The 24,253-nt window shown below is 44.6% G+C and overlaps 2 protein-coding genes across 2 annotated transcripts in view; both read right to left on the bottom strand.

The window, feature by feature from the left end:
* Positions 1–4,953: 4,953 nt before the first annotated feature.
* LOC133410067 (solute carrier family 22 member 7-like) lies at positions 4,954–14,091 on the bottom strand. Its single transcript, XM_061690806.1, has 10 exons — positions 11,397–14,091; positions 11,068–11,171; positions 10,211–10,365; positions 8,164–8,332; positions 7,962–8,085; positions 7,485–7,591; positions 7,073–7,287; positions 6,071–6,179; positions 5,080–5,292; positions 4,954–5,002 (listed from the first exon to the last, which is right to left on the bottom strand). The coding sequence occupies exons 1-10, from the start codon at positions 11,835–11,837 to the stop codon at positions 4,954–4,956; spliced, it is 1,686 nt and encodes a 561-aa protein (XP_061546790.1). The 5' UTR covers positions 11,838–14,091.
* Positions 14,092–17,721: 3,630 nt separating this feature from the next.
* The window catches only part of LOC133409488 (endothelial PAS domain-containing protein 1-like), a 32,150-nt gene continuing 25,618 nt past the window's right edge, over positions 17,722–24,253 (bottom strand). The window contains 1 exon segment of the mRNA XM_061689554.1: positions 17,722–22,685. Coding sequence (XP_061545538.1) covers positions 22,534–22,685 — 152 coding nt within the window. The 3' untranslated portion in view covers positions 17,722–22,533.

Here is a 24,253-nt window from a genome sequence, read left to right as displayed (position 1 = left end):
AATCAATCAAGAAATCCAACAGGCAGGGAAGAGGGCTGCTAAAAAACAAAACAAAAAATCAAACATAAAAATCAAGAAATACACCAGGCAGGGAGGAGGGCTAAAAATAATAATAATAATAATAATAAAAAAATACAAATTGAAAAAAACAAATCAATCAAGAAATCCACCAGGCAAGGAGGAGGGCTACAAAAAAAGAAAAAGAAAACATAAAAATCAAAAATCCACCAGGCAGGGAGGAGGGCTGCAAAAAATAAAATATAAAAGAATACAAATTGAAAAAAAAAATCAAGAAATCCACCAGGCAAGGAGGAGGGCTCCAAAGAAATAAAAATAAAACATAAAAATCAGGAAATCCACCAGGCAGGGAGGATGGCTGCAAAAAGAAATTAAATAAAAATGGAGAAAAATCAAATCAAGAAATCCCCCAGGCAGGGAAGAGGTTTGCTAAAACAATAAAACATAAAAATCAAGAAATCCCCCAGGCAGGGAGGAGGGCTGCAAAAAAAGAAAAAGAAAAATGGAGAAAAATCAAGAAATCCACCAGGCAGGGAGGAGAGCTGCAAAGAAATAAAAATAAAACATAAAAATCAAGAAATCCACCAGGCAGGGAGGAGGGCTGCCCCTCCCCTCGCTGGATCCTTCGACCTGCACGATGTACATGAGCTAATCAATATGGAACATCCGTAGGGAGCTTGATGACTTACGGGGCTTCCTACTTGATGAAAAGCCGCCATCACATCTTGGAGTCTTACTGTACGCTTTCATGAAAGGAACAAACGAACAACACGGTCATCAGATATTTTTCCAATTACAATATCAGCAATTGTTGAAACTGTTAAAAGGTTAAAAACACGATGGAGTAAAACATTCCATCGGTGGGATGCAGTGAGTCGCAAAGTGTGGCACGAGTACCACGAGTGGTACGTGAAGTAAATCACTGTTGTGTTTAACTTTTGAGTACAATAGATTGGCATTGAATCTTTAAGAACTGATTCAAAAAAATGTAGATGCAATTTTTTGTAACTTTTATATGCGATACATTTTAATGTGATCATTGTTTAATTACAGTTTTATTTTCCTATAGTTAGGTGCAATTGTTTCTGTTCAAACTGCGCATAATGCGACATTGGCTTATAACAATATCTAATATACATTTAAAAAATAAAACCTCTGCCTGTTTTTTTGATGAACACTTGGGCCTAATACGCTGCTGTATTTTAAGGTCGATCATGTTGGTGATACTTTTATGTTTTTTTGTTTTGTTTCGTTTTTGGGCCGGTACTCGGTGTAAAAAGTCGATTTCAGTTGCACAGATCAGTTACCTATGCAAGTAGAATCGAGAATCAATTTCGACAAATGAGTAAAAGTAAAATGCAGCGGGGCCTTGACTTACGACCGGAATTTGTTCCGTGACAGTGTCGGCGTCATCGGGGGGAGCGGTCATTAAGGTCAGTTAGGTTAGTTCGTTAGTTAGTTAGTTAACTCAGGCAGGAGTTACTGTGCCCGCTCTGCCCGCCTGCAGTGAAGCCTTTTCATGCCAAACTTTAGAAATGTTTTCACCTGCGTGTAAATCGAATTTATTCAAGCCGCTAAATAGTGAGATAACCGTCGGACCGAGAAATATTCTCAGTTGTGAATGTACCTTTCACCCGTATTGGCGATAAAGAATCAGAATCAGAATCTGATTCTGATAAAGATAAAAAAAAAAAAGAATCACAACAAAGTAAAAATGAGAGAATAGAATAAACCCCAAAAAAGGATCAAATCTGTGTTTGCATGCACACTCACGTGCTTATAGAGCGGCAGAATCGTTGGTATCGAGAGAGAAGAGCAGCGGAGAGAGGACGCATCCTTGGGGCGCCCCGGTGCTGGTGGCGCGTGTAGATCAGGTGGCCTCACCTGACGTGTCCTGCCCGGCAGGATCACAATCACAAACACTTTTTGGGGAGCGGCACTGCTAATTTACAGCATCAAAACAAACCTACCTGAAATGCATGACGAAATACGCAACGCAAGATAAGGTATCGACACGTTACGACAAGTTACGTCCCGTAAATATATGGCGGAATTTTTTTTTTTTTTTTTATCAGTGGCTTCCATACGTGATGTTGTCAGAACCCGAAGGACAATATGATCGGTAAATCGCGCTATCCACCTTAAAACTTGACGTTAACACTGCTAACATGTAGCCACCTAGCATTGTGACGCAAGGGTGTGACGTCATCATCATTGTAAATGCAGACCTTTTGTATCGGATGTGATGTCATTCGCTTGTGTACCTAATGAAGTGTCCCGGCTATTCCATTAAGTCATCTTTTGGTACACATGATGACGATGACGACGATGACGATGACGATGACGGTATCAGTGGCGGGCTGCGCATTTGCTAGCTGGGGTTTCAGAACCGACTTGAACTTCAAGTTGATCAGTTTGAACAAGAAATATCTCGTCTTTGTAGTGTATTCAATGAAATATAGGTCGAACATGATTTGCAAATCACGTCGAACACAACGTCCCACCTTCATTGGAATTGATGTTTTTCTTTTCATAAAAAGGTCATTTTCTCCAACAATTTTGCGTAACAATTGTGTGTGTGCGTGTTAAAGTCGGTGCAGGTTGTTTTTTTTTTTCCCAGTGTCGGTCAGCTCTTCCGAGAAGCCTCGCTGACGCTTAGCGCCCACCGCTGCCCGGTAACCTGTCCGTGCTCAGGCCCCCGAAGCGCTCGCGTCGTGTTTCCAGTAACAACAGTAAGAAAAGCCGCCCTCACAGCGTCATCCGGCTTCCCCGCTGAGACTCGGACAATGTCTGCCAGCTCACGGGGAACGCAGTGCAGGGCGGGCGCAAGGCTGCGGGGGGGGGGGGGGGGGGGGGGGGGGGGGGGGCGGTTGAAAGAGGCCTTAACACTCGAGCGAGAGGAGGATGATGTCTTCAAGCGCTCACTCGGGCCCATTCCCAACGCCCATTATCCCGTTACGAAGGGCCGAGTGAACGAGTCGCGTCGGACGGCCTCGCCGTAAAAAAAAACGCCGTTCGCACTTACGTACTCCGTCTTGACATTTGACAAAAAATAGCTTCAATCTCATTTTCTCACCTTCAAGTGAACTAAAACACACAAACATGAAAAGATTTCTTTTCTACGGTTGCTTCAAAGTTTGTGTACACTGTTTCGTGCCATTTCCTGTCGAAATGAACATATCACAAAAACAACTACACGTCGTGTCTTGAAAACAACAACAAAACTTTGCCTTAATAAAGTCAGCAAACAACCACGGAGGGACTCACGAATAGCATCGGTGCTGCGGGTGTTGTGGAATGGATATTTCAAAACAAATGGTGCGGCAACACGTAGACAGACAATATAACAATACCCACGGGCACATATTCTTTGTCCTTTGTGAAAAATGATAATGTTGAGTTGAGCTCCCTGAGTCCTCTTCACATGTCTCTCTGTCTGGCGTGCACACCAGAGGGAGCAGCACAATGTCCATTGAAGTGAAGCAAAGGAAAACCCTTGAATTCTTTACAATCGATTTCATTAGGTCATCGCTGTATGTTTTTACACCGTACGACATTCCAGGGGAGGCTGGAGTGCCATTTCCAATGGGGATCCATCATTTCAGGCCTGGGAACTTTCGGTGTTCTCACCACACGCGATCACACGTACGAAATACGAAAAACTCCTGATCGTAGATCTTTTTTTTTAGCCAATAACAAGTGATGTAAATATGAAACAAATCATTGAATAAATAATAATCATTTTAAAGAGATCTGTTTAGTAGTTCATCATTTGAAGAAGACAGTTATGATGAGAATATACTTGGCCCTGGTCAAAATGGAATATATTATGCATGCGTGGAAAATTGAGAGAAGGCCCGGCGAGAAGGCCCGGCGACTTGAGCCTCCCATCTTTGTTTTGCTTTAAGCCTCCCGAGGCTATTTTGGGAGCGCGGGGCGGAGGTGAGGAGCGGCCAGGGATTAGCATTTGAAAACAGATACCGCTAATTCATCTGCTGCTAATGCTAACAGCGCTAGCTTCTCGCTCGGACCTTTTTGGGGTGGGGGTTAGGGTTGTCTTACACGCTCGGGCGGTCCCCGCGTGACCCGGACGTTCCGTTCTGAAGCTTCTTCCGGCTAGCGTTGGACGTCAGATGCTTATGGGAACAGCTGCGCGCACAAATAGACTCTTTACGGCTCACACGAACGCAGCGACGACAGCCGCCCTACGCCGGAGACGCCGCCTCGCGCGCCTCCGGCCAGGTGGAAGACACTTTGACTTTGACAGCCACCAGAACGCTTTTAAGGGCCGCATGTCCAGACGTACGCATTGGAGAAAGAAAAACGAAAAAAGAGAAAAATCATTCTTCCTTCCAGGCTCGTGCCGACGTGATGATTTCTTTCTACTTGTTTTTACACAGATGATTTTTAGGTTTGCTTTCATTTCATGAATTTGTAGATCGGCGCTTCAACTCAGCGTGAGCGGCCCAAAGTCTCGCCCCAAAATTTGAATGCCCGCAAAAAAGCTCATACGTGCACGAGACCAACATGGTCCGAGTCCGGATTCGAGAACCCGCAACCTTTGACGTTGAGGCTGACGTATGCTGAACCGTGCGATTGTCAAATTCTTTGCCGAAGGACCAATTGTAACAATTGATAGATGATCTTACCCGCACCCCATGTCGACAAACAACAACAAAATGCCCCCTTGAACCCTCAGCAAGGAACAGTAAACGACAGCTTTCAGCAAAAAGTCCAAAAAGTCCAGTTTGAGCGCTTTATACACCGCATACTGCATACACAAAACTGCGCACCAAAGTCAGGAACCTAATGGGAGTCAAATGAAGTTCACTTGTAAATGTTGGAGTGCAATTTCGGGTCATCCTGACATTTCATACGCTGAAGCTTTTGTGAATAGTGCGGACTCGCAGCAACCCTACGAAAACGCTTTTTCCGTCATTTGGCATTCTTGGTCTCCAGAGGAACTTCTTCTTGCCCTTCAGAACTGAATAAAAAAGGAAACGTGAAGAATTAGCAACACGCTAACAAGTCAGCGCAGGCGAGATGAGTCACGTGACCCACCGCCCGGGGGGCTCCTCCGCATCCCGGATGGTCTCGGGCAGCCGGCGGTCCAGGGTCTCGGGCAGCGCCAGCGCCGCCAGGCCGCAGAACGTCGCCCCGGCGCACAAGACCACCTGGGGGAGGAGGGTCCACGTGTCCTCGAGGAGGAGAAGCAGCGGGGCCGCGGACACGCCCAAGCGACTCATCACGCTCGTGAAGCCCAAACCCTTCTGTCTGAACACAACAACGCTTCTCACATTCAACACACGAAACACGCCTGCAATGTCGACCGTTATGTACGGACCTCGAATGGATCAGATTCATTGTCTCGACACCTTTTATACACCTTAAATGTGCCACAGTTGCATCGGAAATAATGTTTACACGTCTCTGATGTACCATATTTGCATATGAATGGTTCTAGATCTCTCTTACGTAGCGCATTATTATGATACATCTGTAACATTTCTTGTTATCACATTTACTGTATCTATGCGCTTGTAATTGACCATATCTACAACATTTTCCATGTCTCCACACCTTTAATGTGCCATATTTGCATGACATTAGTCGTTTTGATACCACGAACGTACCACATTTATGCTGTATTTATTGTTGTATACACCTGCTGTACCATATTTACGTCATATCTAATAGATGAAGCCGTAATCTACCATGTTTATGTTCTGTACACCTATAATGCCCCATATTCACATCATATTTAATGTACTATACACATTTAATGTACTGAGTTTCGGTCCTATTTATTGTTCGAGACACCTATAATGTACCATATTTATGTTCTGTACACCGGTAACGTACCATGTTTCCCATCATATTTATGTTTTACAGCACATGCAACGTAGCATTTCTAGTCATGATACACCCTCCTCACCAACAGGGGGCAGCAAATGATCAGAAAGTAAGCTTTCATTTGAAAGCTGTTGCTCTTTTTGTGCACTGAGCCAATCAGACGAGCAAGCACTCAACAGCCAATCGGAGAGCGACTCACCTGAGCACGGTGGGATAGAGCTCCGTGGTGTACAGGAAGATAGTTGTGAAGGAGGCTTCAGAAAGCCCTTTGCCCAAAATGGCCACCACAGAACGCACGAGCCACAAAGCTACGAAAAAAAGAAGAAGAAGAAAAAAAAAAAAAAAAAAAAAAGCAAAATTATTATTATTATTTAAATTCATCCATCCAGCCATCCATTTTCAACAAAATGCGGACTACGGAGTGCGAATGGTTTTCCGTGTCTATACGTGCCCCGCGCCTGACTGGCGACCGGTCGGGGGCGTAGTCCTGCCTTTCGCCCGAAGTCAGCTGGGATGGGCTCCGGCGCCCCGCGACCCAAACCGCGATAAGCGCTGTTGAAAATGGACGGATGGATGGACTTTTTAATGTTTGTTTCTGGAGTGCCTGACCACCCATCGAGTGTAAAATCAAACACCCGAGTCAATCTTATCTGCTTATTTTATGAAAATGATGCAAATGAACCCCAATTGTGATGTCATAAATGTATGAAGTGCTGCCTCCGCCAGTGAAAAGGCTTTTATCGACTCGCTTGTTTTTCCACACCCTGGGCGCTGCTTCTGCAAGTCGAAACCGCTCGCCCACTCGAAACCCCGAACGCCGCCCTGGTCACCGTGGGAATGAATGCCATTGGCCAAGCGCTTTACGGGGCGGTGACTCGCTTGGATGAGACGAGGCCGCCCCCTCAAAACAGGCTAGTTTCAGCAAGACGAGGGTGTGTATTCAGATAACTGGGAACTGCTTTAATTAGTTAAAAGAAATTAATACAACACGTGCAATCATTAACACACCTTGCATCACATGCAACGTATGTGCCTCTAATGTACCATATTTCATGTATGCACCTATAATATACCATATTTGTTTCTGTCTATACACCTCCAATGTATCCTATTTACATCATATTTAATGTATGCACTTCTAATGGCGCATATTGACATGCCATTTAGGTGATATTTGATGACTAACCAGCCAGTCTTTTACCTGTGGGCACCAAGATGTTGATGCCGATGCACGTTCCCGTCAGCACCAGCGTGCCGACGAGACACGGCCGCCGACCGATTCTGTTGATCAGCACGTAAATCAGCAGCTTGGCGGGAACCTCGATGGCGGCGTACACGAACTGCGTCACGTACACGTTGAGGCCGAAGCCGTCCAGGTTCAAGCTGATGCCGTAGTACGTCACCGCCGTGCCGTACCTGATGTTTGGTTAGCATCCCGTCAAGATGGATATCAGGGAGAGTTTTTTTTTTTTTATTTATTATTTTTTTTTTTTATTATAAACGAGATATGAAAATTGGACTTTTAGAAATTTAACACCAGTCAAATGCCAGGGACAAAAATCCTGATTTGTGATATGAAATATGGTATATATTTAAAGTTAGGTGCCACCCACCACGCGATTCCGGTGACCAGCGAGATCTTTCTCAGCTTTGGCGTCTTGAAAAGATGAAGGAAATTGTACTTTTTGTTCTTGTCCGACATTTCCACGCTGGACAAAGCCTGTTCGGAGACATCGCTGGTGATTAATAAGCTCTACATGACACGATTACAACAAAACATTGACGTGAAATAAAACAAAACACTGCAACAATTATCACTTAATACTTGAAAGCTTGCCAGGAAAGGGAATTGGCTGTTGGTGTGGCTGATTTTAAGGCAACTAGCGGTTGCTTAAGTGCATTTGGGGTATCTCTTATTTTAAATGACATTATATATAGAAAAAAAGTGCAATGTTATTATATTCAAGCCGTCTTATTTCTTGAAAAAACGTCACAATATTAAAAGATTAAAGTTGTACATTTTAAAGACCAAAATTCCTATTGTGATTGAAGTTGTATTTTTTGTGGTATTTTTATTTTCAGAAATGTACCTCCAATTGGACTGCGGATGAGATTTTGGGTCTGTTGTTGGCACGGGCACATTTATCCAGGTACAAGTGCGCCTTTTCCACTTTGCCGTTGGCCAAAAGCCATCGAGCCGATTCGGGCACCCACCTTGGGAACGACAACAACAAATGACATGGAACGACTCGGACCGGACAACGCGATGCCACGTGACCGGCGGGTACTGACCACCAGGTAAGGATGGCCAAGGCCAGCGGGGCCGTGACCGTCACGATGAGAGGTCGCCAGGCGTTGACCAGGAAGGCCAAGCCGGCCAGCAGCATGTTGCCTAGCGACCACGCCAGGCTGCCGAGCACGCACATGGACGCCCTGCGAGGCGTGTCCACCCACTCCACGCCTGCATCGGCGCAAACATCATGACAGCAAAATTGCGTTTGTGAGAGCCAAAACATTATATTTATGCTTATATAGTCTAGTCTACATGTGTTTTGTGGACTTGGAGAAGGCGTTCGACCGTGTGTCTCTCGGGGGGGGGGGTCCTGTGGGGGGTGCTTCGGTTGTATGGAGTACCGACCCCCTGATACGGGCTGTTCGGTCCCCGTAAGACCGGAGTCAGAGTTTGGTCCGCATATCCGGCAGTGAGTCGGACTCGTTCCCGGTGAGGGTTGGACTCCGCCAAGGCTGCCCTTTGTTTACCGATTCTGTTCTTAACTTTTATGGACAGAATTTCAAGGCGCAGCCGAGGCGGAGAGGGGGTCCGCTTTGGTGGCCTCAGTATTGCATCTCTGCTTTTTGCAGATGATGGGGTTCTGTTGGCTTCATCGAGCCGTGACCTCCAACTCTCACTGGAGCGGTTCGCAGCTCAGTGCGAAGCGGCCGGGATGAGAATCAGCACCTCCAAATCTGAGACCGTGGTCCTCGGTCGGAAAAGGGTGGCGTGCCCTCTCCGGGTCGGGGATGAGATCCTGCCCCAAGTGGAGGAGTTCAAGTATCTTGGGGTCTTGTGAGGCAAGAACGGAACGGGAGATCGACAGGCGGATCGGTGCGGCGTCTGCAGCGGTGCGGACTTTGTTTCGGTCCGTCGTGGTAAAGGAGGAGCTGAGCCGAAAGGCGAAGCTCTCGATTTACCGGTCGATCTACGTTCTCACCCTCACCTATGGTCACGACCCGCGGCTCGTGACCCAAAGAACGAGATCCCGGATACAAGCGGCCGAAATGAGTTTCCTCCGCAGGGTGTCCGGACTCGGAAGCTCGGTCATCCGGGAGGATCTCAGAGTAGAGCCGCTGCTCCTCCGCATCGAGAGGAGCCAGATGAGGCGGCCGGGGCATCTGATTCGGATGCCTCCCGGACACCTCCCCGGTGAGGTGGTCCGGGCACGTCCCACCGGGAGGAGACCCCGGGGGCGACCCGGGACAGGCCGGAGAGACTACGTCTTTCGGCCGGCCCGGGAACGCCTCGGGATCCCCCCGGAAGAGCTGGATGAAGTGGCTGGGGAGAAGGAAGTCTGGGCGTCCCCGCTAAAGGTACTGCCCCCGCGACCCGACCTCGGATATGTGGTAGAAAATGGATGGATGGATGAAATAAAATAGCATATATAATGAGATTCAAGTTGTATTTTTTTGTTTAGTTTTTTGTATTATTCTGAAAAACGTTCTATTATAATAATAAAGTTCTATTATAATAATATTGAAGTTGCATTTTTTCAGGAAAAAAATATTTCTAATATTTAGATTAAAGTTGTATCCTGTCTCAGAAAATAATTGGATTATTACAAGATCACATTTTTAGTTTTGTTCGCAAAAAAGTAATGTTTCAGTTTTTTTTTTCTTGTTATAGTTTTTTTTTTCGAACAAAAAGTTGTAACTTTGTTCTGCATTTTTTCATATTAATAGAGTGAAGTTGTATTTTTTTTGTTTCATTTTTTTTTTATGTTTCCATGATTTAGCAAGAACAAAAATGGTCATTTGTAAGATCAGGGTTTTTTTATTTTGGAAAAAAGCTTTTATAGTTTAAGATTAAAGTTGAAAAAAAGCTACATGTGATGAGCAAAGTCGTACTTTTTCAAGGAACAAACAATATTGCAAAATTCAAGTTGTTTTATTTTGTGAGAAAGGGACAACTTAATGAGTCTCAAATTCATAATTTTTTTTTTAGAAAAAGTTGTAAGATTGTGAGATTCAAGTTGTATTGTATTCCCCCCCCCCCCCCAAGAAAAAAGGTGCAACGTGGCAAGATATCGTTGTGGTCAAAAAGCTAGCGGGCGCGTTGCCTCACAGAGGATGATGGAGATGAGGCTGATGCCCGCCAGCGCCGCCCCGCAGCAGAACCTCAGCACGGCGAACACCACGTACGAGTTGGCGGACGCGCTCGCCAAGCCGAACATGACGGACAGGACGTAGGAGGCCAAAAGACTCCATTTCCTCCCGTAACTGCGCACACATGAGAGGAGGAATCAATAGAAATACCGTGAAGTGCTAGCTCGACTGTTTTTCTCTTCATGTCGCTTGGTGAATTTGTTTGTGAGCTTTTAGATTCAGCGGATGGCGCCCAAACTCTACTTTTATGTTAGACGGGGCTACGGCCCGACTAAACGAAGCTCGTCCTCTCACGTCAACATAGTTCGTTCGCACCAATATGCCCCAAGGTGGCGCCAAAGCATGACCTTTATGTTAGACAGGGCTATGGCCTGATTAAATAGAGCTCCTCCTCTAACTTCAACATAGTCCCCTCAGGACGTGATAAGATGGTACCAAAGCACTAGTTTTCTATCAAACAGGGTTATGATTTGACTAAATGAAACCCCTCCGCTCACTTCAATATAGTTCTTTGGCACCAAGATCCCAGGGGATGGCGCCAAAGCACTACTTTTCTATTAGACAGGGCTGTGGCCTGACGAAATGAAGTTCCTCCTCTCACTTCAGCAAAGTTCCTTAAATGGTGATGTTTTGGGGGGGGGGGGGGGGTAATGGGTGGAACAGATTAATGGCATTTCAATTCATTTCAATGGGGAAAATGGGTTTGATGTAAGAGTACTTACAATTACAAGGTGGGTCCTCTTAACAAATCCAACTGTTAAGTCAAGGTAGCAGCGTATTATGTTTTAAACGAGACGGTTGGGTCAATATTCGTACTTATCCGAGAGGACTCCAAACACGAGGGAGCCCAGCATGACTCCCACGAAGAAAATGGTGTTGGTGGTCTGGGGGAGATGCTTCCAGTCGCACACCAGATCCCACTGCGGCAACATCAGAAAAAAAGAAATACATTGAAAGAACATCTGCCGATGGGTTCGGGTGCTGAACCGCGAGAATGCGGGGGTCCGCTGAAGTCGAAACGCATCTTTGAACTGTTTCACTTCTTTCCAAAAAACCCCCCCAAAAAAATCAAATGAATGTGACCTGCACGTCCATTTTAAAACTCAAATGTGACCCGTAAAACCTTGTAGAAGTTGGGCTCGTACCTCTGTGACGATGGTGGAGGAGAAGGTGGAGTTGTCATAAACCCAACCGTGCCGGCATTCGGTGGTGGGCGTCGCCTCCGAGCCGTTTCCCGACCATCGCGACCTCGGCTCGGCGAACATACGGCAGGCCCGCGGCTCGCCGTCATCGCCCGCGGGAATAGCGGCGGCCGCCTTCTGGGCCTCGCCCAGGTTCCCGGACGCATTCCATCGGCTGACGTCGCAGCGGTGAGGCGGCACGGCGGCGATGAAATTGTTGAGCAGGAAGTTACACGGCAGCATGATGCGCGGGCTCACCATCAGGACCGCCAGAACCACCTGGAAGGGCCCCAAGGCGCCCACCTCGTCCAGGATGGCGTCAAACGTCATCCTGGCGTGCCGCACGCGGACTGAGACGCGACGAGACGGGAGTCTTTGTTCTAAAGACGAAGTTGTCCTTATCATCGACGCCACCTTTGGACATCCCGTTGTTAACCATTACAACACAAATGCCTCATTCGTTGGCCCGCCCATGATGGGCGTGCACTAAAGATTCATCAAGCTGCAGTCATCATGCGAGGCAATAAAATCACAATATCATGGCATTCAAGCTTTATTTTTCATTTTTTTCCAAGTCTGAATATTACATGATCAAATTTGCAAACATGATGACATTTGAAATTACAACCCCGATTCCAATGAAGTTGAGACGTTGTGTTCAAGAAAAACAGAATACAATGATTTGCAAATCATGTTCAACCTGCATTTAATTGAATACACCACAAAGACGAGATATTTCATGTTAACCCGATAAACGTGACTGTTTTTAGCAAATAATCATGAACTTAGAATTTTATAGCTGCAACACGTTCCAAAAAAGCTGGGACAGGGTCAAAGTACAATTGCAAGGAATTTAGGGATTTGATCAACTACGGTCCATAATATTATCAAAAGGTTCAGAGAATCTGGAGAAATCGCTGCATGTGAGCGGCGAGGCCGAAAACCCACATTGAATGCCCGTGACCTTCGATCCCTCGGGCGGCAACTGCATCAAAAACCGACATCAATGTGTACCATCTGTGACTGGTATGGGGCTGTGTTAGTGCCAATGGCATGGGTAACTTACACATCTGTGAAGGCACCATTAAGGCTGAAAGGTACATACAGGTTTTGGTGAAACATGCTGCCATCCAAGCGACGTCTTTTTCACGGACGCCCCTGCTTATTTCAGCAAGAAAATGCCAAACCACATCCTGCACATGTTACAACAGTGTGGCTTCGTAGTACAAGAGTGCGGGTACTAGACTGGCCTGCCTGCAGTCCAGACCTGTCTCCCATTGGAAATGTGTGGCGCATAGACCCCAGACTGTTGAACAGCTGAAGCTGTACATCGAGCAAGAATGGGAACGAATTCCACCTCCAAAGCTTCAACAATTCGTGTCCTCAGTTCCCAAACGTCTCCTGAATGTTGTTCAAAGAAAAGGTGATGTAACACCGTGGTAAACGTGACCCTGTCCCAGCTTTTTCTGGATACGTGTTAGCAGCCATAAAATTCTAAGTTAATGATTATTTGCCAAAAACAATAAAGTTGAGCAGTTTGAACATGAAATATCTTGTCTTTGTAGTGTATTCAATGAAATAGAGGTTGAACATGATTTGCAAATCATTGTATTCCGTTTTTATTTACGTTTAACACAACGTTCCAACTTCATTGGATTGGGTTTGTATTGTGAGATGAAAGACGGATTTAAAAATTTTCAATCAAAGAAATTCGTAATATTATGAGCTTTTTCTAGAAAGAAAAATCATGAGATTTAAGAAAAAAAAGCTATGTTGTATTTTTTAAGCAGTAATATTGATGCAGTTATATATTCTTTGAAATATTGTAATATGTTTATATTGTAAAATGTGAAAAATAAAATATTACGAGGTTTAAATTGTTTTTTGTTTTTTAGAAAAAAGTCATATTACGAGATTAAACTTCAACTTACTTTTTCTCGACTGGTATTTGTGTTTACTGCATGCGCCACATGCACACACTAATTAAAGCGTAATTCGGGCTTGGTGAGGAAGTGCTGCCTCCACTAGTGAAAACACAACAAAATCTTTCGGGGCTCTTTATGGAAGGGGAATATGTTTAAATTGAGTGAGTGCGAGTTTCAGTCTTCACAAGTCTCCAATGACGCCACAAGACGTTGCTCGATTCGGTTTTGCTCGGGCTCGTTAAAATGTCTGAACTCCTTAAAGGAGAAATGCTTGATCAAAGGTGGAAAGCTTGCGCGCTGCAGTTGTTTGTACAAGATAGGCAGCAAACAGTCAGCTTGAAGACAAAACAATGCAATGCGCAGCGAAATCTTGACGACACGTAACGGTCATGTTTTAAAAGGCAGTAAAGCTTTAAAATAAAGATTGTAAATTGCACTCTCATGCAGCGTTTTTCTGTTTCCTTTTTTTGTGTGTGCACGTGAAGAAGTCACATGGCTTTGGTGTGAAGTGAGGAGCTGAAGGGAACTTTCAAGTCAATCAACACACTTGTGTTTTTATCTGAAATGTGAAAAAAAACCTTTTTTTATTTTTATTTTTATTTTTTTTTAATCGCCGATCTGCTCCTTTTTATTCCAATATCTTCTTCACTGTATTAAACTTTTTAGAAATCTAATAGTCAACGTGATTTTACATCGCAACATATCTAAATCTATCATTAGGTCACGTTTGGATGGTCACTCATTCGTTTCAAGGAAGAATTTATGCCATTATGCCAAAGGACGTGTGGTTATAAAAAAAAAAAAAAAAAAAAAAAAAAAAAAAAAATACTAATAAAAAAAGTTGGCCACTTCTGACTTCACTTGTTGCCCATAACTCTTGTCGCCAGGCAGACTTGAGCCTGCAAATTACAAAAACAAAAAATGCTTGGTAAGCCTGGTGCTGCGGCTAGGCAGAATTTACAGCTAAAATAATGACTGGCAACTTGAGTCATCAATTTGTTCATTGGCCTAATTTATGCCTCAAACTGCTAAATTGGAGAAAATACCTTTTGTGATGTCACTTGTTGCTCGGCAGAATTTAAGTGCACGTTCAGGGGTAATGGGTAACGTGGGGCATCACTTGTTGCGAGGCAGATTTCTTTCTTCTTCCTCCAGAAATGCACTTTTCATGTGCCATGATAATCCATCATCCTCATCACAAAAGCAACGCTGCAATGACACCTGCGAACTCTAGAGGGAGACATCGTCTAACGGTAACGTCAACCAGACCAGGGGCCTCATGCACACAGACTTGCGTGGATTTCCAACTGAAACATGGCGTACGCACAGAAACATCCAGATGTACGAATGTGTGCGTACGCACGAATCCGAGCACATTTCCTTCGTACATCCCAACCAACCGTAGAATTGAGGTTCCACGCCGCACGAGCCGGATGTTTACAACTCCTTTTCCCCCCATTTCAAGTCGACCTTTCGGAACGCACAGCAGAAACGGGTCTTGTGAATGAGGGACGCGACGGAGACCGGAAGTTCCGACAGTTCTCTGCCTCTTCAAATCAATCACACAAAAACGGGAGCAGGTGAAAAATTGCTCTGCAAATAAAAACGCGCCGATGATTATTTCTCGCAGGCCAACCGGCGCGACAAAACGGGTCACAATGATGTCCTACGGTACATAATAACAATAAGAATAATAGTGTGTAGGGCTTGTTTATAATACTGTAATACTCACTTATGAGGAGAGGATATTATCCTAGTATTGGTATTCAACTACAAATGGATGAAGCTGTTTCCCCCCAATAACAGAAACACGGCCAGACATTCCTTTTCAATGTGGGACCAATCAATGTTTCTTAATGATCTTGATTTTACATCATTGATGATGTAATTTATGCCTTGGAAGTACCATGGGTATCTTGTTTTGGACAGCAATTGCTTCACTAAAACGCGGCCTTCGTTTGGAGTGGAATAGGCAGCCGTTTGTTTCACGGAGCTTGTAAAGACGTGTGAGATCGAGACGCGCACGCACGGACCGTTCTCACGAGAAAGCCGACGCCGGGCCTCTCCGGAAGCCGGCCCCGCCCGCCGTTTGCCTCGTCGTCCGCTCAAAACCCCGCGTCGTCGCGGCCCGGCGGGGGGTCTGCGCAGGAAGTGATCCCCGTGGACGCCCGGCATCGACAAAAAGCCCGACGTTGGAACGTCGGCGCGGGAACGCGTATCGAAGAGGATTGAAGCGGATTCAAACATCCCAGACGCTTTTGGGCAAATGGTGCAAACTGGTGGCGTCCGCCCTGGTCCGGTTGCCAGACAACGGACCATTTGCACTTATACACAAACAAGCTTTCATGCTGACATTCACACCTACGGACAATTTAGACTGGAGAACACACACACTTTGCAAAGGAAAGTGCAAAGAAGGAATTTGTAGATAAAAACCTTTTTTTCTGGGACTTTGGAGGTCACATTTGCTCTCCGGTGCAAACTTCAATTGCGAGCGTCTGTGAGACATCTCGTAAACGTTGTGCGATTGGCCGGCGACCGGTTCAGGGTGTACACCCCGCCTCTCGCCCGAAGACGGCTGGGATGGGCTCCGGCACGCCCGCGACCCGCGTGAGGAGAAGCGGTCAAGAAAATGAAATCCTGCAACAACGTTTGGCACGTCTCGCAACGGAAATAACTTCGCTTTACCTTTGTCGTGTGAACGGGGAGCACTTTCCTCGTGCCATATTTAGTTTCCATTCATCTGAGCGAGAACATGTCAATTGTTTTCTTCAGGCTGCGGGCGGCGAAGGGTCAAAACTGGAGGATGATTAAGTAACGCTTGCGTAAGCCGCTTTTGTCTGGTTGAGCTTCCCGGAGAGCAACATTCGCACCAGAGACAATTCCGGGGCTCCGTTTGGGCCAAACATCGGATTTCTTGTGAGTTCCTGCACACGGACAAAGGAGACAAAGGAGACAATGACTTCGTGTGGATATTTGTGTGATGTAATCACGCGTTGCTGGGAGGCCTCCGGCCACGTCTTCCCCCTGCACGCGCGCGCGCGCATCACGTAGCGCATTTTATTTGCGTGTTCTGGGACAAAGCTGCTTTTTGAAATTATTTTGGAGCATTTTCCCCTCGTAAGAAATCACGCAATTACAAAATGTGTGCATACCCTGACATTCAGGCACGTGCACAGATAGAGCCCAAGCGGTGCCGCAGCACCTGCCCTTTTGCCCTGGATGAGGAAAGTGCCCTTTTTTCAAATGTATTTCCCCGAGCCAACAGGAAAACCCATCAGGCCTCCCCCAGCCTTCAAACCGCTAACACCTGCCGACAAACACTTTCCCATCGAGAAAGCTCGCCGCCCTCCCCCACCGATGACTATTTTTCCCCGGGCGCCTGCGGACAAGTGCTACAGAAAATGGACGGACGGATGGCCGATTTTAACGCGGGATACGGGGTTTGTGTGTACAGGCACTGGAAGGAATTCTTAAGGTTCAAGGGTCACCATATACAAATGCGAGTCCTCTTCCAGCTCCAGGGCTTGGCGTGCATAGTGGTCGTCCGGGGGGAGCAAAAAAAAAAAATAAAAAAAAAAAAAAAAAAGAAGCTAAATTCTGGACGCACCAGTGGAAAATCAACTTTGTTGCTGGGACAAACATGTTGTGCGGGGATTTCAATTCATAATAATAATAAACTTTGTCGAATGCTCTTCCGTGTGTCGCGTAAGACTGAAAACAAACGGAGAGCTTCAGACATGGGAAAAACACTTGTTTGCTGATACGGATTCTGTGTGTGTACCCAACCCAGTGAGGGAATCTCTGGATCACAGAACAAACTGGACAAGGATAAATATTTTGAGATCTGCTCACAGTGTTTTTTTGATCGAATACGGTATTGCTTGATTGACCCCCCCCCCCCCGATGGGGCCTATGTCGGTTCTCCTGGGGGGGGGGTCAGCGGCTGTCTTTGGATACTATGTGGGTTCCACAAGAGAATTCAAAGGTTCTAGTGGAGTCCAAATCTCGACGTCACGGGTTCTGGCTGCGTCGAGGCTTTAGTGGCTTCAGAATGAGCTCTACAGATGACTGCGTGCGTCTGTGTGGATTGTGGCGGCAGCTTCTAGAGGGGACTTTGTGGATTCAGACGTGCCAAAGGATCAGATGGTGCTCTAGAACATCGGTGACCAAACTCTACTGGCAGTTGCAACTGGTATAGCGCTGACCCATCCCAGATGGCGTCCCAGAAAACAAACAAACAAAAAAACATCGGCTACATCCAGACCGGACTCCAGACGACTCGCCAGCCCTGTTGGAAAAGGAGAAATGAACCCCAAAAGCATCAAAGCAACGAGACCATTGATAACAAAAACTAAAGACAGTTAAGATCAATAATATGTTTTAATAACAAGATATCAGTGCAGAAAAGACAAACTTTTGAGCGGGTTAAATTCCCCATCATAACAATGGTAATAATACAGTATATGAACTGCGTAATGTATATATCGTAAGGGTTTGTAGCATATACAAAAGCAGAACGGGCTCAGTGAACTCAACAATACAAGAAGTTCAACGTGGATCCCAGAGTGAAAAAAACTAAAACCCTGTTTTTCGACACAAATGACACAACATGCTGATATCGTCTCGATCATTCCGGAAGGTTGCGCTTGGGAACGGGCGATCGGAGGGTCCACTGTGGTCCCTTCAAGGAGCACGGCAGTGTTAAGCACTAACGCTGGTGACGAGCCTTCTGGTGTCAAACTCGAGACAAAGGCCATCGGTTACAACGTTAGCCACACTTCCACTAGCATTAGCTTCACAAACGTCCATTTTGAGGACGTTCGGAAACTTTTCAAAGCGGCCGGCGGGACTGCGGCTAACGTTCCCACGACGACGAGTCCCACTTACCGCCACGTCCGTTCACCAACTCTTCCCACGTACGTTTACACAGTTCGGCTAATGCTAACTAGCGCGATGACAAATCTCTACATCAACAGCTATATTGTTGACAAATCCCAATTTTCAAAGGACCCTTTGAGCGCTTCGTCTTCAATACGATCGATTTTTACTAAAAACTCACAAGCAGCGTCGTGGACAAACAGACCCGTTCAGGCCTTTGATTGGCTGAAGAACCTTAAAAGACAAAAAGGTCTGAGCCAAGTCACCAGGGGGTTCTAGTGGGGGCTACACGGGTTCTGCATGGGGTCGAAGTGGGTCTTTCTAGATGACGTCGGTTCTCGCAGATTGTATACTTTGTACTGGGGTTAGAGTGGGTTCGAGAATGGGACCCTGTGGGTTCTCGTGGAGTCAAGCATAGGTTCAAATGGAGACTACAAGGGATCGAGCGGGGGACGTCGTGGGCTCTAGTAGGAGTCGGAATGGGTTGGAACAGGGACCTCGGGTGTTCTGGGTTGGGTTAACGTGGGTCTTCTGGCACTCTGGTGGTTGTAGAGGGGGATTACTGTGGTTCATGAAGGGGGGGCTACAAGGGTTCTAGTCGAGTCAAAGTGGGTTCGAGAGAGGTCTAGACTATGTGGGCCAGAGTGGGCACTTATTAAGATTTTAGTAGTGACTCACTGGGATCCTGTGGGTTCAAGCGAGTTTCGATAGGCTTTTGGTGGGCCTATTCAGATTCTAGTAGGGATTAGGAATTATAGGACTATGTGGGCTCTACGGGGGTGAGAATGGGTTCCCCGAGTTTGCACTTGAAGGGAGGGCTTGACGGGACTGGGCCACATTTGGGGGGGGGGGGGGGGGGGGGGGGAACCAACCGAAGCTTCCAGAAAATATCAGCATGTTCTGTAATTGAAGAGCACTTGTATATCAACTATCGATACAAATACAATTAGAAATACCAATAGAAATATTAATATCAATGCAGCGTGTCGGTTAGATGCAGACGTGCGCGTGAACTCGATGGCACATACAAACTACATGAGAACGACAGGACACCGCCGCCGTATGGCTGCCGGACCTCCTTTACAATATCAAAAAAATGCTACATGTCTGGAACGTGACAAAGAACTTTGCATCCTTTTTTGACTTAAACGTTCTTCAAGCACAAAGAGAAAGAAGGAAACATTAAGAAGAAGTACTGGCCGGCCAAGACGAGGGAACAGAAACAAAGAAGGTGACGGACCACGTACCAGGACACCTCGACGCTACGAGTCCACCGACTACATTCGGAATGCGCCACGTGCACGTGTGCAAAGCTCTACGGGTGAAAAGCGGTCACCGCGCCACAACAACTACCTCCGCATTTCAACAAACAAGAGAAAATATACGGGAACATGCCAAGAGGCGAAAAAGACGACATTGGGGATATTCGTGACATCATTTGGCCAAAGGCTTTGACATCGAAGGAGCGGGGAAAAAAAAAAAGAGAGTCAAATAAGGCTTCTGCTGCTAGCTACATAAATAGATTGGGCATAAATACAAATGCGAGAAAGGCATGTTGGGGATGGTCGGGGGTCCACGTTAAGCGCAAAAAGAGCAGAGGAACACCGAACGACCTCTTTGTCCGCTGGCATCGGTCGGATCCAAAAATCCCTCCAAAATTGCCACGGTGGGCGCAAATTCCACTCAATGACCCCCGGCCCGACCCCGCACAATTGTAACCGAGGAGGATTAGGGCCACATTGAAAAAAAATAAAAATACAAATAATGAATTATGAGGGCGACAGTCCAAATACAACAACAACAACTATATACAAGGACGCATCCATTCAAGAGATCAGAACCACACAATTAAGAGATTAAGTCAAGAAGTACTCGAAAAATGGCCATCATTGCGTCAAATCCGAGTCATATTATTACCGCTAGAAGAATTTGGTGACTTTTGAGTATTGACTTCAAGTGAAAATATTAATGATAAAGAAAGTAGTGGAATTTTACAAGGATCAAATTCCAATCCACAGGAACATAAAGTTGTTCAAGGGAATTTGACAAGAATAAAGTCAAGTAGTCATTTTATGACAAATTATCGAAGAATTGTACGAGAATAAAGTCGTCATTTTCAAAGCTTGATAATATTACAACCCCGATTCCTATCAAGTTGGGACGTAAGAAAAATCAACAGAATCCAATGATCCGCAAATCCTGTTCGAGCTATATTTCATTCCATGCACCACAAAGACGAGATATGGCACGTTCAAACTGATCAACTTCATTGTTTTCAGCAAGTAATCATCATTTCATCACAATTGGGCTTGTGCGAGAATAAAGTGGTCATTTTATGACAAAGCCAAAATAATATAATGCAGTCAGACGTTAATGAGGGAAAAATTGAAGAATAAAGTCATTTACAAGAAAATAAAGTTGTAACCTTGCGAGAATATGTATTATTAATGTTGTCATTTTATGACAAATTACAGTAGGATTTCATGAGAATAAAGTGGTTCCTTTTCAACAATAAAGTTGATTTTACAAAAATAAAACATTACTCTGATAAAGCTGTCATTTTATGACCAAAAATTGGATAGAATCATTTTACAAGGGAAAAAAAAGGTGCAAAAAAGGTTTCAGGGAATAGTCGCAATTTTACAAAAATAAATTCGTAATTTTACGAGATCAAACACAAGAACGAGGTCAAAATATATTCATATAATAATGTAAATTCTGTTTTGTTTCAAAGTTAATACAGTTATAATTTTACAAGAATAGTCCTAATTGAAAAATTATTATGTTGGAATCTTATGAGAATTGTCCAAAACTAAAGTTATAATTTAGTGCAACAAGCGTACAGTAAGTGTACGAGTGATCAGTTTACAATAAATTCGTCATAATGAGAAAATAAAGTTTGATGTGTATGTGGAAGAAGTCGCAATTTTACAAGAATAAAGAGATCATCTTAAAAGCATAAAGACATTAATATGACAATCATTGAACTATGGGAATAAAGTGCCAATTAAAAAAAACAAATACATTTGTAACATTCAGAGAATACAGCACTCATTTTACAAAGAAAGCCAAAATATTAGAAGAAGGCAGTCCTAATTTTATACATTTCTTTAAAGATTAAATTAGGTAAACATCTAAACGTGTTCTTTCAGTCATACATGTTCACGAAAAACAGTAACGTCATAATTATACAATTACGTTTTCTTCTTAACGATTACATATTCCCTTACACGCAATTGTACGACGTAATTGATCCGTTTTTTGGTTTTTGGTTTTGTTTTTCATTTCAATGTGGCTGCAATCCTCCCAGCTAGCTCAGCTTTAGCCTTGTGACAAGTGACAATTGCAAAACAACAAAAAAAAGGTAAGGAAACAAAAACACCCTGCGCTCACGCTATAACATAACATCCGACAAAGTAGAATAATACGAGTGTAGCACATCAAGGTTCGCGTACGTGTATTGCATGACGCTCTTTTGAATTAGCGTGTCGGATCGGATAATAGCGCGATATATATATATATATATATATATATATATATATGTATAAAAGTTTGTTTGAAATTTGTTTTACAGCAGTTTTAACAGAGTCGCTCTTCTTTAACGAGCGCGAGTGACATCATAAGGGAACTACAAATGCTTCTTTCAAAGACGTTTTGACCTACAAATTTTGGACTTTAAGGACATCATACGCTCATTTTTGTCAGGCACGACAAAAAAAAACCAACCCCCCCAAAAAAAAAGGCTCTCTTTGGGATGCAAAATTGTAATAAAGCGTTTCTTCTTCTTTCTGTTGACATTTTGGCACAATTTGCGTTGAAAATGGTCCAAATGTGGTTCCTGAGACCCAGAAAACGGGTCATTTGTACCCATTTATACAATGTATTTATTATTTATTCACGTTGGAAATGTTCGACCCGAGGTATCTGCAATATACCCAAGCTGCAAATATTTTCCCGAGTTGGCCTTGTCTCAGTGTTTTTTTCCATTACATTTTGGCTCAAGTTTGCGTTCAAAATGGTGCAAAAATTGTGAGGAAAGGTTTGAATTCTGTGGCTAGCATTAGCATTAGCCACACAGCTAGTGTGGCCACGGCGAGATTTATAGTTCGGGAACGACGGAATGGGCGAAGGCGGGTTTTTGTGCGCGAGTCCCGCTATAACGACGTGACACCCCGAGAACTAAATAAGGCAGGATGTGATTATGAGTTAGCTTAGCATCGAAGCTCTCGCCAGGCCTCCGGTCCACACAGAGGCCGGGTCGCGTTCGGTTGCCGTTGGGGTCGGAGGGGCTTCTTCTAGGTGGCCTGGTCCAAGGCTGTGAGCAGGTCGCAGCCTTGGAGGAGGTGCAGGTTGCCCTGCAGCGGCACGTTGACTTCGCAGTCGTAGCGGGTCAACTCGGGCAGGAAGGTGCGCTCCAATGACGGGCCCAGCAGGCGACTGGTCAGACCTGCGGGGAGGGGAAAACACACACGGAGCACCAAAATGTTGAAAAGACTCTTTGGCACAGTTTTGAATGAATTTCTTTCAAACATAGTAACAAATATGTAACCAATTCCAAGCTTTTTATTTTGTACTACAATTTTATTCCTAAAACATGCATTTACAATAAATTAGTTGCAATAAAAATACACAGATCATTTGGAGTTTTGTTATTGTTTTATTATTTTCTTTACAATAACATTCATAAAAAAATATTCATAATACATTTGTTTCAAAAGTTATAATAGATCATTTTCTTTTTTTTTTTTTTTTTTTTTTTAACATTTTTGACATATATACGTACACACACACAGTGGCTGAAATAAGTATTTAACAGGTCACCATTTTTCTCATATATATATAAATAGACTTCCAAAAGTGCTATTGATCTGAACATTTCACCAGATGTTGTGAACAAGCCACCCAAGTAATCCATACATACAAAGAAAGTAAAACAAATCAGCTCGGAAATTAAATGTGAAATGACACAGGGGCAAAGTATTGAACACATGAAGAAAGGGAGGTGCACAAAAGGCACGGAGAGCCAAGACAAAAACTGAAAAGCTATCAATAATCAAACAGCAATCGAGCCCCTCGTCAGTGCAAATGATTATGAGTTGGTTCAGTCCTAATTGATGGCCTACAAAAAGGGCTCATTGGCAAGGTGGGAGTCAAGACACATCTCATGATGGGGAAGAGCAAAGCGCTGTCTCAAGACCATCGCAAAGTCATTATTGCAAAACATAACCACGGGTTAGCGGCGCATAACTAAGCTTCTGAACGTTCCAGTGAGCACGGTTGGGGCCAAAATACGGAAGTGGAAAGCCAATCGATCAGATGCTTCCTCACAAGATTTCTGACAGAGGAGCGCAAAGAATAATCAGAAGAGTTGTCCGAGAGCCAAGGGCCACCTTTGGAGAGCTTCAAAAAGACCTGGAATTAGCAGGTACTGTTGTCACAAGGAAAACAGCGAGTTATGTACTCCGCCGCCATGGCCTGTATGCACTCGTACCACGCAACACCCCATTGCTGGGAAAAAACAAAAACAAAAACAAAAAACATGTCAAAGCTTGTTTAAAGTTTGCTGCATAACATTTGGACAAGTCAGCTAAATACTGGGAGAATAGAGTCTGGTCGGATGAGAGCAAAACTGAACTATTTGGATGCCAGAATGCACACCACGTTTAGAGGAGAAATGGGACTGCACATCACCCTAAAAACACCATACCAACAGCGAAGCTCGGAGGTGGGAACATGATGGTGGGGGGCTGCTTTTCAGCAAACGGTACTGGTAAACTTCACATTATTGAAGGAAGGCTGAATGGGCAAATGTACAGAGACATTCTCGACAAAACTCTGATGCCATCTACGACGACCGTGAAAATGAAACGAGGGTGGACATTTCAGCAGGGTAATGATCCAAAACATACTGCCAAGGAAAATCTCAATTGGTTTCAAAGAAAAGAAATTTAGCTGCTTGAATGGCCCAGCCAATCACCTGACTTGAATCCATTGGAAATCTATGGAAAGAACTGA

This window comes from Phycodurus eques, chromosome 11 (assembly GCF_024500275.1).
Source record: "Phycodurus eques isolate BA_2022a chromosome 11, UOR_Pequ_1.1, whole genome shotgun sequence".
NCBI classification, from domain to species: Eukaryota; Metazoa; Chordata; class Actinopteri; order Syngnathiformes; family Syngnathidae; genus Phycodurus; species Phycodurus eques.
Note: the sequence above shows the minus strand (reverse complement) of the source record. Positions and strands in the feature narration are given on the sequence as shown.

What these genes read in the sequence shown, in the direction of transcription:
- LOC133410067 (XM_061690806.1), bottom strand. Translation starts at nt 11,837, where the DNA reads ATGATAAGGACAACTTCGTCTTTAGAACAAAGACTCCCGTCTCGTCGC. An exon ending in TTTGGAGTCCTCTCGGATAA is followed by an intron (nt 10,366 to 11,067) that starts GTACGAATATTG and finishes ATGTGTGCGCAG; the next exon opens with TTACGGGAGGAAATGGAGTC. An exon ending in TTGGCCATCCTTACCTGGTG is followed by an intron (nt 8,086 to 8,163) that starts GTCAGTACCCGC and finishes GTCGTTCCCAAG; the next exon opens with GTGGGTGCCCGAATCGGCTC.